Source organism: Macaca thibetana, chromosome 11 (genome assembly GCF_024542745.1).
Source record: "Macaca thibetana thibetana isolate TM-01 chromosome 11, ASM2454274v1, whole genome shotgun sequence".
NCBI lineage: Eukaryota > Metazoa > Chordata > Mammalia > Primates > Cercopithecidae > Macaca > Macaca thibetana.
The window spans coordinates 89,197,733-89,212,763 of NC_065588.1; the positions used below are offsets into that span (position 1 = coordinate 89,197,733).

A 15,031-nucleotide genomic window follows, 5' to 3' on the forward strand; every position below is an offset into this window, starting at 1 on the left:
TGGTCTTCCTATAACCCCAGTCTACCTCACTTAAAGCAGAAGAACTATGCAGTCAATTCAAAGAATCATGAGAATTAATAAACTGTTATAGTTTTAAACACTAGGCTCTTTGGGTAGATTGTCAGAGAGTAAAGACAATCAAAACTGAGGTCAAGCAAAATAAGAACTGAAAATAATCCAGGTTACTGCTGGCCTTCAGAGCTACTGCCAGAGAATGGTAGGGCAGAAGTCAGGCTTCAATTAACTAAAACACTAAATGAAAAGTTAAGAAGAACAAGGGTAGACCGTGGATGCCTTTATGTTAAAAGTTCATATATTGGACATGGTCTAATTCATAGTTGAAACAAAACTCTATTAAATTGATATTAAACATAAAAACATTTATAATATAATTTAATATAACCACATATTTTTAATCTATTTCCTAACAAATGACAAAAGAATAGTGGCCAAAATTATTAATTCACACATAAAAATACCCCAGAGCATTAACAGTCATATTAAAAAGGAAGATCCGTTCTTCCCAAAAGCACTGGTTTTCCCACATATTTTAATACAGTAAAATCGCCATGTTTTATAGTTCTACATTATCTATCAACCACAAAGTTCATGTGGTTATCATATTTTCCTTTATGTAGTATTCTTTGTGTTACAGCAGATTAATTAACCAGTAAGTTTTTTTTTAGGAGAGCATAAAAATAATTTTTTACAAGTACAATGAAGTGAAGCTTTTATGCCCTCAGTGGGGACAAAAGACAAGAGTTCTCTCCAATAGCGGGAGAAACGCCAAGTTATATTGTTGAATGCTATTCTAAGTAGTTATATTTTAGTTTACTTTTACTTCTTAAAATGATGAAGACAACTTATCAAAAAACACAATGTGTACGTGTGCTTATTGCTATACTGGTGATTATAAATGGAATTTTTTAAATTTTAAATTAAAAATTAAATTTTAATTGTTAGCTAAATTCATTATTTTAACAACTTACTATAAAGTCATCAAAGCAAATAGTATCTTATATTACACACAATATGCTAACTATAATTTAATCTTCTTTCGCTAACTCACAATCTTCATTAAAAACATAACCTATGTACCGTATTGTAGTTGCTGGCATAGATAGTTACTGGTCAAGGATTGAATAGTTTTTAACAATAATGGAGGAAGGATATGCTAAATGACGACAGATTTAAATTAAATAATACAAAAAGGTTACTATTTTCATAAGCTAATTAATCATGATTAAACAATGATATCACATGCATATTCCATAACATTATACTTCAAAATTATCATACTGTACCGCTTCAAAGCAAGATTAGACTCTCCTCCATGACCTGAGTCATTACCAGCATCATGAACAGCTTCATAATGTTTGAAAAGTTCATCAGCAGATCCAAGAGATTTCATACACTGGGGACATATGAAACCCTACAGAAAGGGGCAGAAAAAAGTTTCAAAATAGTATTTAATATTGTGAAACAACAATTTGCATATTATTAAATATCATCAAATGTCTTAATCCTACCAATGGTGCCATTAGGTAAATTATATCTTATGGTATCAATCCCAAATTCTAGTATCATACAAAGATACTTCGTTGTCTATTCTAGTTGAAGTTTACAAAATACAAAGAAAGCCCTTGCAACCATCTTTTAGGTTAGATAAATTAATAGCTGGAGTATCCAAGTCTAATCTGAAAAGTTAGTTCTAATATAGATTAGTTGAGAAGATCTGCCATCATATCCTTCCATTCTCTAGATATCCTCGTTAGTAAAATAATATCTGTTCCAATCTACTTCACAGTAATGCTAACAAAAAAAAAAAAAAAGATGATGAATCACTGAGAGGAAAAAAAGTAATTCATAATCACCACAGAGTTCAGATATCGACAATGATAGACCAGTATTCTAGTCAGTAAATTTCCTTGCTAATCTACAGCTAACACAGTAAAGGCCTAAAATTAGTGTGTAGCCCCATAAAATATAAAAAACAAATACAACTATATAACTAATCCCAGAATTATTATATGGTTAAAACTATCAACTAGAGTACTATGTTAAAGATGCTGATAAAGATCCATGTTTTACAAATTTTAGATTGCAATTCATTAATGAATCACGAAATCAACTTACTGGGTTGCAACTTTTTTTTTTTTTTTTTTTTTTTTTTGAGAATGAGTCTCACTCTGTTGCCCAGGCTGGAGTGCAATGGTGGGATCTTGGCTCACTGCAACCTCTGCCTCCTGGGTTCAAGGGATTCTCCCCGTCTCAGTCTCCCAAGTAGCTGGGATTACAGGCGCCTGCCACCACTCCTGGCTAATTTTTTGTGCGTTTTTAGTAGAGACGGGGTTTCACCATGTTGGCCAGGCTGGTCTCGAACTCCTGACCTCAGGTGGTCCACCTGCCTCAGCCTCCCAAAGTGTTGGGATTACAGGCATGAGCCACCATGCCCAGCCACAATTTTTTTTTTTTTTTTTTTTTTTTTGGAGACGGAGTCTCACTCTGTCACCCAGACTGGAATGCAATGCTACGATCTTGGTTTACTGCAACTTCCACCTCCCAGGTTCAAGTAATTCTCTTGCCTCAGCCTCCTGAGTAGCTGGGACCAGAGGAACATGACACCACGTCCGGCTAATTTTTTGTATTTTTAGTAGTGACAGGGTTTCACTGTGTTAGCCAGGATGGTCTGGATCTCCTGACCTCGTGATCCTCCCGCCTCGGCCTCCCAAAGCACTGGGATTACAAGAGTAAGCCACCACCCGGCCCTGGCCACAACTTTAAAATAATAATTCTCTACAACAAAATATATTAGAGTTCATCATATGTAGTAAGAATAAATAATGTTTTATTAACTTTTGTTTTGAGTGATGACAGAAAAGTGTGTTTCTTAAGTGGTTGCTATCAAAAATATTTGAGAAGCACTAGTACAGATAGCTGTTAGATACAGGATGGAATGTATAACAATAATGATTATTTTTAAATTCCATACTATGTGCTTTCCCTATTCAACTTTGTTTAAATTTCTCAATACTTTGTTAGTATTATTATCTCCATTTTATAGAAGAGGAAATTAAACCTCAGAAAATTACATTACTTTCCTAGAATCATTAACCTAACTAAACCAAAAGATGCACAAGTCTGCTAGACAAATCCCATGTTCCAATATGCTATACTATCTCTTAAACTCATTGACTCACCCTTATAAATGACTACCTTAAAAGAAGCCCTTTTATCTAACTTTTTAGTTACTTTATTCAAAAATATTTATTGGCTATAATTTCAAGTGTTATCAAAGTTCTCTACAAGATACAAATGGCAAAATACAGTCTTGGCCTTCAAAAAACTGAGAAGGCAAAATATATACATATGAAAAAACACCTTAATGCATGAAACCGAATTAATGATTAACAAGATGGCACTGACGTTTATATTGTAGGGGTACCTGATTGCAAAGTAAATTGGCAAATCAAACAAATCACAGCTTTCTCTCCAACTGTGTGCTGGTACTCTAAAAAATTACTTACTCAACTTCTGTATCCATCGAATTGTTGGTAATATTCAAAATATGACATAATACCACCAGGTGCAGTGGCTCTTGCCTGCAATCCCAACACTTAGGGAGGCCAAGGCAGGCAGATCATTTGAGGTCAGGAGTTTGAGACCAGCCTGGCCAACAGGGCGAAACCCCATGTCTACTAAAAATACAAAAATTAGCCGGGTTTGGTGGCAAGCACCTGTAATCCCAGCTACTCAGGAGGCTGAAGCACTACAATCACTTGAACCCGGGAGGTGGAGGTTGCGGTGAGCCAAGATCGTGCCACTGCACTCCAGCCTGGGCAAAAAGAGTGAAACTCTGTCTCAAAAAATGTGTGTGTGTGTGTGTGTGTGTGTGTATTCACATATATATAACATAATACTTCAGCATCATCAATCCAATATAAATAGAAAACTCTCAATTTTGAATTACTCTTTAAATTATTTGCATTCCAAAGTTTTTATAGATAATAGTTTCCCACACTTTACACACATACACACACATACATGCACATACACACACATGCACACACAAACAAGGGTTTTGAGGAGGACTTACTCCAAAATCTTGACTTTTAAAAAATATTACTGGATATTAATTCTGAAAACACTATCAGCCCATTTTTCACCCTAATACACAAGAATATCCTCATGCAATCTATTGTGCATGAAAATTTCATATGTTAAAGAATATTTGTGGGCTAGGTGCAGTGGCTCACGCCTGTAATTGCAGCACTTTGGGAGGCTGAGGAGGGTGGATCATGAGGTCAGAGGATCGAGACCATCCTGGCTAACACGGTGAAACTCTGTCTCTACTAAAAATACAAAAAATTAGCCAGGCGTGCTGGCACACACCTGTAGTCCCAGTTACTCGGGAGGCTGAGGCGGGAGAATCGCTTGAACTTGGGAGGTGGAGGTTGCAGTGAGCCAAGTTCATGCCACTGCACTCCAGCCTGGGTGACAAAGCAAGACTCTTTCTCAAAGAAAAAAACAAGAATATTTGTAGTCACTCATTAAATCAAAGATTAAAAAAAAAATAGTAATTAGCAAAAACATAATAAAATTATTACACATACAATTCTGCTACTTAAAGGTAGCAAGAAATAAACTTGTTTTGCTTCCATCAAGTATACCACAATTCTAAAATTCCCCTCCATTACAGATACAAAAATAAAATGGAATGTGTGTGGCAGTGGTGCTCCTGCACTGTAAGAAACAAGTAAATACATTATAACTTTGAAGGTTCTATGGAAAGTAAGTTTTATTTTATGAGAATGTACAGCTTTTACATATAAGAATGGTCATCTTCTCTTGCTTCTATGAAAAACAAAATACAATTCCTTTTAAAGATCACTGTTTCCCAAGGTCTCTCATTGATCTCCTCCTCTTCTGACTCAACATTCTCCCAGGTATATAACAATGCAATGGTTTTAGCTATCACTGACATGCTGATGACTCCCAAATCCATCTATCTAGGCAAGAACTCACTCCAGAATTCTTATGCATCTTTAACAACATGTATCTCTACCTGCATCCCACAGGCATCTCTAATACAACAAATGCAAGACTCACTTCCCAAACCTCCTTTTCTCACCAACACCCACCTTTCACCTGAACTAGAAACCTAAAAATTTGGCTACTACTCTCTACTCTCCCTCTGATTCATTTCTAATAAAACATTAAGCATAAACATTTCTCCTTTCCATCTTCTCATCTCCATCCTCATTGTAGCTACTCATGTTCAGACACTCAGTATCTCTTGTCCAGACTACTGCAATAACATTAGAAACAGTGCTCCTATATCTAGTCTTCCTTCTCCCTAATTAATCTTCCACAGAGCTGCCAGAGGAATCTTTATAAAATAGATTCTTCAATATCCTTCACCAACCTTTATCATCAATATGGCATACAAGGTTCTGCATAACCATTCCCCTAACTCCCTCACCATATTTCAATACTAAATACTTGCATTTCCCTGAGCACGCCATCATACTTCAAACTTCTGTGCCTTTGCGTATACTGCTTCTTCCCTCCAGGAGCACCCTCATTAGCTTGTCAAGTTCCTTTACTCACTGTAATACACAGCATATTGGATTTTTTTCATCCATATTTCCATAATGGCCACAGGTGGTACTTTAAACATACTATATTTTTCTATATTGTATATTTATTCACTGAAATATGAAAGAACCTGGCAGTGCAAAATTGGCCCAAAAAACAGAAGATCTTTAATAGCTTACAGATTATAAAATCTTCCAAGGGAGAAAATGAGCTAAGCAATAAGTACTCTGAGCATGTAAAAACTAAAAATAAATAAATAAAAAACCTGTTCCTTGAGTGCTGATGCAAAAAAAATGTATATCCTCATTTAGTATTTATGCACATTATGTGGCAGAATCAAAGCTCACTGTTTTCTGGGGATACTGATATGTAGACAAATATTACCATACAATGCTATGTAATACAATTATAGATAAAGAATTATGGGAACGCAGGAGAAGTATCCAACTCCACCTGTGGCAGCAGTTAATACTTTACAAAAATATATATACACATTATATATGTGTCTCATCTCCATCCTTATTGCAGCTGCATTGTGTGTGTGTGTGTGTGTGTGTGTGTGTGTGTGTGTGTGTGAGAGAGAGAGAGAGAGAGAGAGAGAGAGAGAGAGAGAGTCACTGGAATTCGGTACTAAAGAATAAATAGGAGTTTACCTGGCAGAGAAAAAAGCATTCTAAGCAAACGGAGGAGCATAAACAAAGGTGCAGGAAACACTATGAATAGCCATGTTACATTTAGGAAACAGTAGGCTTCTAGGTGTGTTCTGATCACAGAGCCAGAACGAAGGGCAGGGGACGACAGGTGATAAATGCAATAATCTCCTATGAAACTCCTGAAATGAGCAAATAGTAGTATTGAGGATGTGCCTCTGGACATCAGAATACAATGATGACATTAGGCTCCGAGATATGGTACTCAACATTGTCTTCTGAATGAATGAATGTTCCCAGTCAGGATGTTAGTCTAGCTGCTGTTACTCTCATTTTCTTCGAAACCATCTGTTGGCATTCTTAGATCTCCTACCCACTGTTGTACAACACTAGTAGATATGCCTTTAGTGCAACAGTACATGTACCTGTATAATGTTTAGCCTGTCATTTCTCTTTTGTGTCTCAACTTCTGCTAAGAACTAGAAAGCAAATGAAAAAGTGTTCCTCGGAGAAGCTACATCCTTATTACATGATTTAATCTTCACAACTGTGGCTTTTTGACTATTGTCTCCACTTTCAGGTTTGAGCTCCAGATACCTAAGAGTCCCAGAAAGCTAATGATCACATTGAGGTATGCCATACCTTCTTACAACTTCCAAAAATTACCAGATTAATACTCCAGAAATAAATGATTCATTCCTAATGAGAAATTTTAGAAATCAGTAATATACATTATATTATAGAAATATTCCACATAAGTGAATTTTCCATGTGATTAAGATTTCCTTGTTTAAATAAAACTTAAATTTGGGGACATTTCTAATAAAAATAAATCTTTCTAAAATACATATAATTCCTCATCTTCTCAAACAGATGACATTAAACCTTTGCCTAATGCCTCCAAGACATAAATATTTATCACTGAAGAGATGTCTTCTACTCTATTAATTCTGGCAAGGTTCTTTAATTCTTATACCCACATTTTATAGTTTGCCTGCTTTGCATTTCAACAGTCATTTCTAAAAATTCTTAGCATGCTAGCTCTGGGAATGCTAACCTGCAATAAATGGGATGGGTAGATTTTTTTTTTAAGTTTATTAAAACCCATCATTCATTTAAAATAAAAGTATAATGAGTTTAGAATGAGTGCCTCAGGGATGTGCCATGAACAGACTGCATGACCTTTAGTTCATGGACTTTGAAAACCAATTTGATATATGAGACTCCTCTATTTTTTTCTAAATAATCTCCAAGGGGATCGAGGTTGCTAGATAAATTCCAGAGAAGGACTGTTAGCTAACAATAATACACTAAAGCTAGCCAGCTACATTTATTTCCCTTAGTCATTTCAAATTTGTCACCAACTTCCAAAAAACACAATTTACTTAAGATTAAAAACAATATATTCAATATACTTAAGAGTCTGGTTATCTGTAATCCTTTCTCATATCCACTGCAGCTAAGAACTTACCTTAACTAGATACTTAAGGTACTCCTGTTGCATCAAGTATCCTTTTAGTTAAAAGAAAAGCCCTGGCTTGCAGTTGTTCAAGCCCATAAACCCAGTACTTTGGGAGGCCAAGGCAGGCAGATCACTTGAGGCCAGGAGTTCTAGACTACCCTGGCCAACATGGTGAAACCCCATCTCTACTGGAAAAAAAAAAAAAAAATACAAAAAATTAGCCTGGCGTGGTGGTGCACGTTTGTAGTCCCAGCTACTTGGGAGGCTGAAGCAGGAGAATTTCTTGAACCCGGGAGGAGGCTGCAGTGAGCCAAAATTGTACCACTGCACTCCAGCCTCGGTGACAAAGTGAGACTCTGCCTCAAAAAAAAAAAAAAAGGAAAGCCCTTACCTTAAGTGCCGAGTAGGTGAGATTATTAATTTTGATTTTGGCTAGCCCATCAAGAAGAAAAGTTGACCCACAAGGTCCAGAAGGATAACATGTGATAAAACGCTAAGCAGACTTTCAAGAATCTTTTATGCCTCCATCTTTGCTTGCACTGCTTCGGCTAGTTTAATTAGTATTATCCTACATGCACCCATTTCTCCACCACTGTTAAAATCTCTCATTTAACTGTCCTCCTACAAAGTTTTTCCTGAGTTCCTCTCATGCTGAATTAGCCACTGCACTTTTTGCAAATAATATCTATCATAGAAACTCCCTGGGGTAGAGATTGTACCTTATTCATCTATTATCTCCCTCACCTGCCAAAATATCTGCCACATAAAAGGTACTCCATTAATGTGTCAAATAACTAAATGTTGGTGAGAGTGCTTTCTTATATACATAATTACCTCATAGAAAAAAAGTAATTTTTGGTCTTTCTGGTGCAAAAGTTTGCATTATTTTATAAGATTTATAAAATACTTTTTAAAAGCTATGTTTCCTTTGTTTTTGGAATACCATAGTGATTTTCAAAGAAAACATATTATCAGGATCATCTGAGAAATTCTTTTCAGCCTGAAAATGGGCAGTGCTTCCCCTAACTTGCTCCCCTCCTCAGCCTTTGTTATGTGCAGCCTCACATACTGAGAAATACCGAGAAATATTTTTGGAGTGATCCACTGTTACTTATGAGAGTATGTCATTCTGTCACCATCCTCAAGTCTGGGGGAATTAAAACGAAAATTGAGACAGTCTGAGATTCAAGTTCTAATGCTGTATATTTTCCCCAGTAGGGACAATAACTGTTCATATGCAAAGTCTTCTTTCCTTTTTTTTGGCGGGGGGTGGGGAGGCAGGGGGTGGGGATGGGACAGAGTCTCACTCTGTTGCCCAGGCTGGAGTGCACTGGCATGATCTCGGCTCATTACAACCCCTGCCTCCCAGGTTCAAGCGATTCTTGTGCCTCAGCCTTCCCTGCAGCTAGACTTGCAGGCACGTGCCACCACCCCAGTTAGTTTTTGTATTTTTAGTAGAGACAGGGTTTCACCATGTTGGCCAGGCTGGTCTCAAACTCCTGACCTCAATGGTCAGGTTGGTCTCGAACTCCTGACCTCAAGTGATCTGCCCACCTCAGCCTCCCAAAGTGCTGGAATTACAGGCATGAGCCACAGCACCCAGCCTCAAAGTCCTCTTTCTATGTAAGAGCAAAGTATTTTATACTAAAGCATTTTAGTACATCCATTAATGAAACATTAACAAAATAATAAAAATACAACTTACCACTGTTGGAATAATATTCACTTAATATTTTGATTTCAGGGCAAAATTGATACAAAATATTAACTTATATTTCTATATTTATTTACAAATTCACAGAAAGACAGCTGCAAACAGTAAGAGAAACCACGCAGACTTCCCAAGAGCCTCTTTTCCTTATTGAAACTTCCTTTAAGCATGCATAATTAAAGCAATCCATATTCCCTTATAGCATAAAAAGTTAAGCAACACCGAGGCAAGGAAAAATGAGCTATTTTGAGCAACCCAAAACCAAGCTGCTAAAACAAAATATACAGGACCCACAGTAACACTTGAGTCATTAAGAAGTTCCTGTCCTCTTGTTTCATTTTCATCGTGCACTTTCTGGTAATGCTCCGATAAATCAATAGCAGTTATACATCTTTTCATACATAAGGGGCAGATGAAACCCTGTGAAATAACAACTTTTAGAAAAATATACAAAAAAAATTTGTATAAAACAAGACAATGCAAAGAGAAATAACAAGAAAATAATTAGTGTATCTCTTTTAGTACACATAAGGAAAATTTTCGAGTGGTAACTGTACAAAACGTGAAAATTTATCCAAAGTCAGACTTCTAAAATTAGTTCCCATCCTTATGCTATAAATTTGCATTGGTTCAATTTCTTTTCATTATGGTATCCAGTTGCTTCAGTTAAAATATTATTTTGCTTATGACACTTTTAAAAATTATTTCTGTTTTATGATACTTTGTCCTTACTTATGTAAGACCTATTATTGGCAAGTTAGCTTTTGTTTTATTTTATTTATTTATTTATTTATTTATGAGACAGTTTCACTCTGTTGCCCAGGCTGGAGTGCAGTGGTACAATCTCAGATCACTGCCATCTCAACCTTCTGGGTTCAAGGGATTCTCATGCCTCAGCCTCCCGAGTAGCTGGGATTACAGGCACGTGCCACCATACCTGGCCAATTTTTGTATTTTTAGTAGAAATGGGGTTTCACCATGTTGGCCAGGCTGGTCTCCAACCCCTCCCCTGACAAGAACTGTCTGCCTTGGCCTCCCAAGGTGCTGGGATTACAGGCGTGAGTCACCGTGCCCAGCCGAGATTAAGAAATTACTGGCAAGAATAACAAATACTTTTCTGTCATATAATGTGCTCGACAAAGAAGTTCTCCTTGAAAGTAATTTAATGAAAGTAATTTTTAGTGTTTACTATATTCCACTAGTTTGAGATCCCATTCTTTCCCACACCCATAATTCCCAGATGATTCTTCCTTATAATTTTCTGAGGCAAATAAAACCATCTTCAAACAATATTTTAAATTCCCTATACCTAACAATACCAATATTTTAAAATATGCGCTGTTATACTGATCTATGTATGGCCTAAGGTTTTGTCAAATAAGAATAATAGGATGCGGGGCTGGGCATGGTGGCTTATGCCTGCATCCCCAGCACTTTGGGAGGCCGAGGCAGGCAGATCACTTGAGGTCAGGAGTTCGAGACCTGTCTGGCCAACATGGTGAAACCCCATTTCTCCTAAAAACACAAAAATTAGCCAGGCCTGGTGGCATGCGCCTGTAATCCCAGCTACTAGGGAGGCTCAGGCCGGAGAATCGCTTGAACCCGTGAGGCGGAGGTTGCAGTGAGCCAAGATTGCACCACTGCACTCCAGCCTGGGCAATAGAGTGAGACTCCATCTCAAACAAAAAAAAAGAATAATAGGATGAGAGACTAGAATTGAAAGCATCAGGGAGAAAGGAAATAAAATAAAGACAGCAATGAGGATGAAATGTTATAACATCATGAGTGTCAGTGTCAAAAACAGATGTGGACTTGGGGCTCAACCAATGCCTCATTATATGACCTTAAGGAAATCACTTTGCTTTGCTTAAGTGTCCTTATCTATAAAATGGGACTAATATTAGCACATATTCTTCTAGAGTTATTGTGTATATAAAATACTAAATACAGTGCTTGAGATATTATAAGTACTCAACAAATATGACCTGTCATTAGATGTACGCTTAAAGATGAAAGGGAAGGACTGAGAGACTAGATGACAAGATAGCAATTAAAAACCTAGATTACTCAGCAAGGCCAAGGAAATGAAGTAGTGAGAATATGAAGAAGAAAGTTTGTGAGAGGATAATTATGGTAAAGAATGGGGAGATATGACTTTAATATTTCAGGTGAAACTATTGTGCCTGATGATACAGTAGAAGGTACTGCCATGGAATTGAGTAGCTAGAAAAGAGATAATAAAGATCATTGACATTGACATTAAGGAACTGGGAGGTTAAAATGTTCCTTGAGTTATCAAAGTCACTTAGAATAGCAAAGAAAGAGAGGAAGACTGAAAACAGATGCCAGATGGGAAGCAAGACAGGGTAGCAATTAAGAGCTAGACTCGGGCTTGAATCCTGGATTCATAACACTCTTAGTAGCTATGTGACCTTCAATTTCCTCATCTGTTAAGTGGAATAACAATAACACCTACTTCATATGAATATCATGACAATTAAGTAAGATAATACATGCAATGCACTTATCATTGTACCTGGTACAAAGAAAACATTCAGTAAATGTTAGCTATCATTACTTTAATTATTCCTTTTGTTAATAGCCCTTAAAGGAGATTATCCAGGGATGAAAGTAAGGAACATGAGTTCATTTTTTTTTTAACTGATGAAAGGGTTGTCTTCCAGATGACCACAGTCTCAAGTGCTAGAACTACAAAACAATTCTTTTTTAAAAGATGCTTCAGCCGGGTGCAGTGGCTCATGCCTGTAATGCCAGCACTTTGGGAGGCTAAAGCAGGCAGATCGCTTGAGCCTAGGAATTTGAGACCTGCCTTGGCAACATGGCAAATCCCCATCTCTACAAAAAATACAAAAAAAAAAAAAAAAAATTAGCCAGGCATGGTGGTGTGCAACTATAGTCCCAGGTACTTGGGAGGTTGAGGCGGGAGGATCACTTGAGTCCAGGAGGTCCAGGCTGTGGTGAGCCATGTTCACACCACTGCACTCCAGCCCAGGCAATAGAGTGAGACCCTGTCTCAAAAAAGAAAGAGAAAAAAGAAAAAGAAAAATATGCTTCATTTGTTTTGTTTTGTTTGAGACAGAGTCTCCCTCTGTCACCCAGGCTGGAGTACAGTGGCAGGATCTCGGCTTACTGCAACCACTGCCTCCCAGATTCAAGGGATTCTCCTGCCTCAGCCTCCGGAGTAGCTGAGATTACAGGCGCTTGCTACCCCGCCCAGCTAATTTCTGTATTTTTAGTAGAGACGGGGTTTCACCATGTTGGCCAAGCTGGTCTCGAACTCCTGACATCAGGTGATCCACCTGCCTCAGTCTCCCAAAGTGCTGGGATCACAGGCGTGAGCCACAATGCCCGGCTGTTTTGTTATTGCCACCATAGCTTTAGGTTGACTTTCACTTTACTCTTGTTTGTTCACTGTTAAGTTTCCATATACAGTCATTCATTCAAAAAGTATTTACTTGCTGGTATTCTACCTCGCAGTAGGATAACTGTGGTTGACAGTGAAATATTATATATCACAAAATAGCTAAAAGAGAGTCTTTCCAATGCTTTCACCACAAAGCAATGACACATGAATGAGGTGATGGATACACTACACTGATTGGATTATTATACAACATAGATACGCATTGAACATTAAAATGTAACCCACAACTAGGTGTAATTAAAATGTGTCAATTTAAAAAGTAAATAAATTTTTAAGTACTATATGAGTTTTTATAAATCACATGGACATGTGATTACTATGTTCTAGCTGTTGTGGTATGGTGCTAAGAATACAATGATAAATAAGACAAGGTCTTCACCCTCAAGAAGCTTACAGACTCTCTGAAAAAGTTACCCAAAAAAATGACATTTTAGGCAGGGTACAGTGGCTCATGCCTGTAATCTCAGCACTTTGGGAGGCCGAGGCAGGTGGATCACGAAGTCAAGAGATCAAGACCATCCTGGCCAATAAGCTAATAAAAAAAACAAAAATTAGCTGGGCGTGGTGGCAGGAGGCTGAGGCAGGAGAATCGCTTGAACCCAGGAGGCAGAGATTGCAGTGAGCTGAGATCGCGTCACTGCACTCCAGACTGGGCGACAGAGTGATACTCTGCCTCAAAAAAGAAAAAATTACATTTTATGCCCCACTAATCAGAAAATCCTATTAGATCCATATTGAAAATGCATCCAGAACCTCAGCACCTCTGCTGTTACCACTCTGCTCCAAGTCACCATCACACTGTACATAGATCATTACAATAGCCTCCTAACACTCTCTTTGCTCCCACCCTTACCCCACTAACACACAGCAGCTAGAGTGTATCCCATAAAAATGCAAATCAAATCTTGTCGTTTCCTTGCTTAAAATTATCCGATAGCTTTCTACCATGGTAACAGTTAAAAACTAAAGTCTGTATAATAGTCTATAAGGCCCTACAAGAGGCGGGACTGATCGCTGACCCATTCTCCCCCTTGCTCACTATGCTAGAGCTACACTAGCCTCCTGGTTGCTTTTTCAATATGACAGGCATATTCCCACCTTAGAGACCTGCTGTTCCACACACCTGGAAAAATACTTGCGCCAGAAATCCACATGACTCATTTCCTCACCTCCTTCAGTTCTTTTTGTGTTATCCCCTCCTCAGAGAAGTCTTCCCTGATAACTAATTAAAATTGCAGCCACCAAGAACACTTTATATGCCCCCTTTCCTGCTTTATTTTTTTCAATAACGCCAACTGTGTAACTTGATATATTTTTTATTTATTTATTTTTGAGACAGGGTCTCACTCTATCATCCCAGCTAGAGTGCAGTGGCACAATCACGGTCAACTTGCAGCCTTGAACTCCTGGGCTGAAGTGATCCTCCCACCTTAGCCTCCAGAGTAGCTGAGAATACAGGTGCATGCCACCACTCCTGGCTAATTTTCTTTTTTATTTTTTGTAGAGACGGCATCTCCCTATGTTGTCCAGGCTGGTCTTAGGCAATCCTCCCACCTCAGACTCCCAAAGTGCTGAGATTATAGGCGTGAGCCACCATGCCTGGCCAATACATGTTTAGTATGTTTACTATGTTTTTATTTTTGCCTATTTCCACCCGGTTGAATGTAAGCTCCACCAGGATAAATATTTTTTAGTTTATCCTAACTAATGGGTAAAAGTAAGCTCTTTCACCCATCCCACCACATGAGGACACAGGGATAAGACACCATCTATGAACCAGGAAATGGGCCCTCATTAGACATCAAATCTGCCAGCACCTTGATCTTGGACTTCTCATCCTCTAGAACTATGAGAAATAAATTTCTACAGTTTATAAGCTACTAGGTCTGTGGTATTTTATATTAGCAGTCTGAACTTACTAAGATAAGCAGGTGAGGTACAGAGATTAGCTTATGGAAAAGCCCCAGAGAAAAGAAAAAACGTGGCGCACTGTAAAAACAGAGAGAGAATTCAGTATGCCTGGATCAAAAAATATCAAGAAGACTACGAGAAGAAATGAAGTTATAGAGGTAAAAAGAAAGCAGATCGCCAAAAAAAAGAAGATAAACAACAACAAAAAAACTTCTAGAACATGCTAAAGAATTTAGACTTTATTCTAAGGACAA

The 15,031-nt window shown here is 37.7% G+C and overlaps 1 protein-coding gene across 1 annotated transcript in view; it reads right to left on the reverse strand.

Annotated features, from left to right (window-relative positions):
* The window catches only part of EEA1 (early endosome antigen 1), a 163,337-nt gene that overhangs the window by 96,301 nt on the left and 52,005 nt on the right, over positions 1–15,031 (reverse strand). The window contains exon 3 of the mRNA XM_050747138.1: positions 1,305–1,432. Coding sequence (XP_050603095.1) covers positions 1,305–1,432 — 128 coding nt within the window. The remainder of the gene's footprint in view (positions 1–1,304; positions 1,433–15,031) is intronic.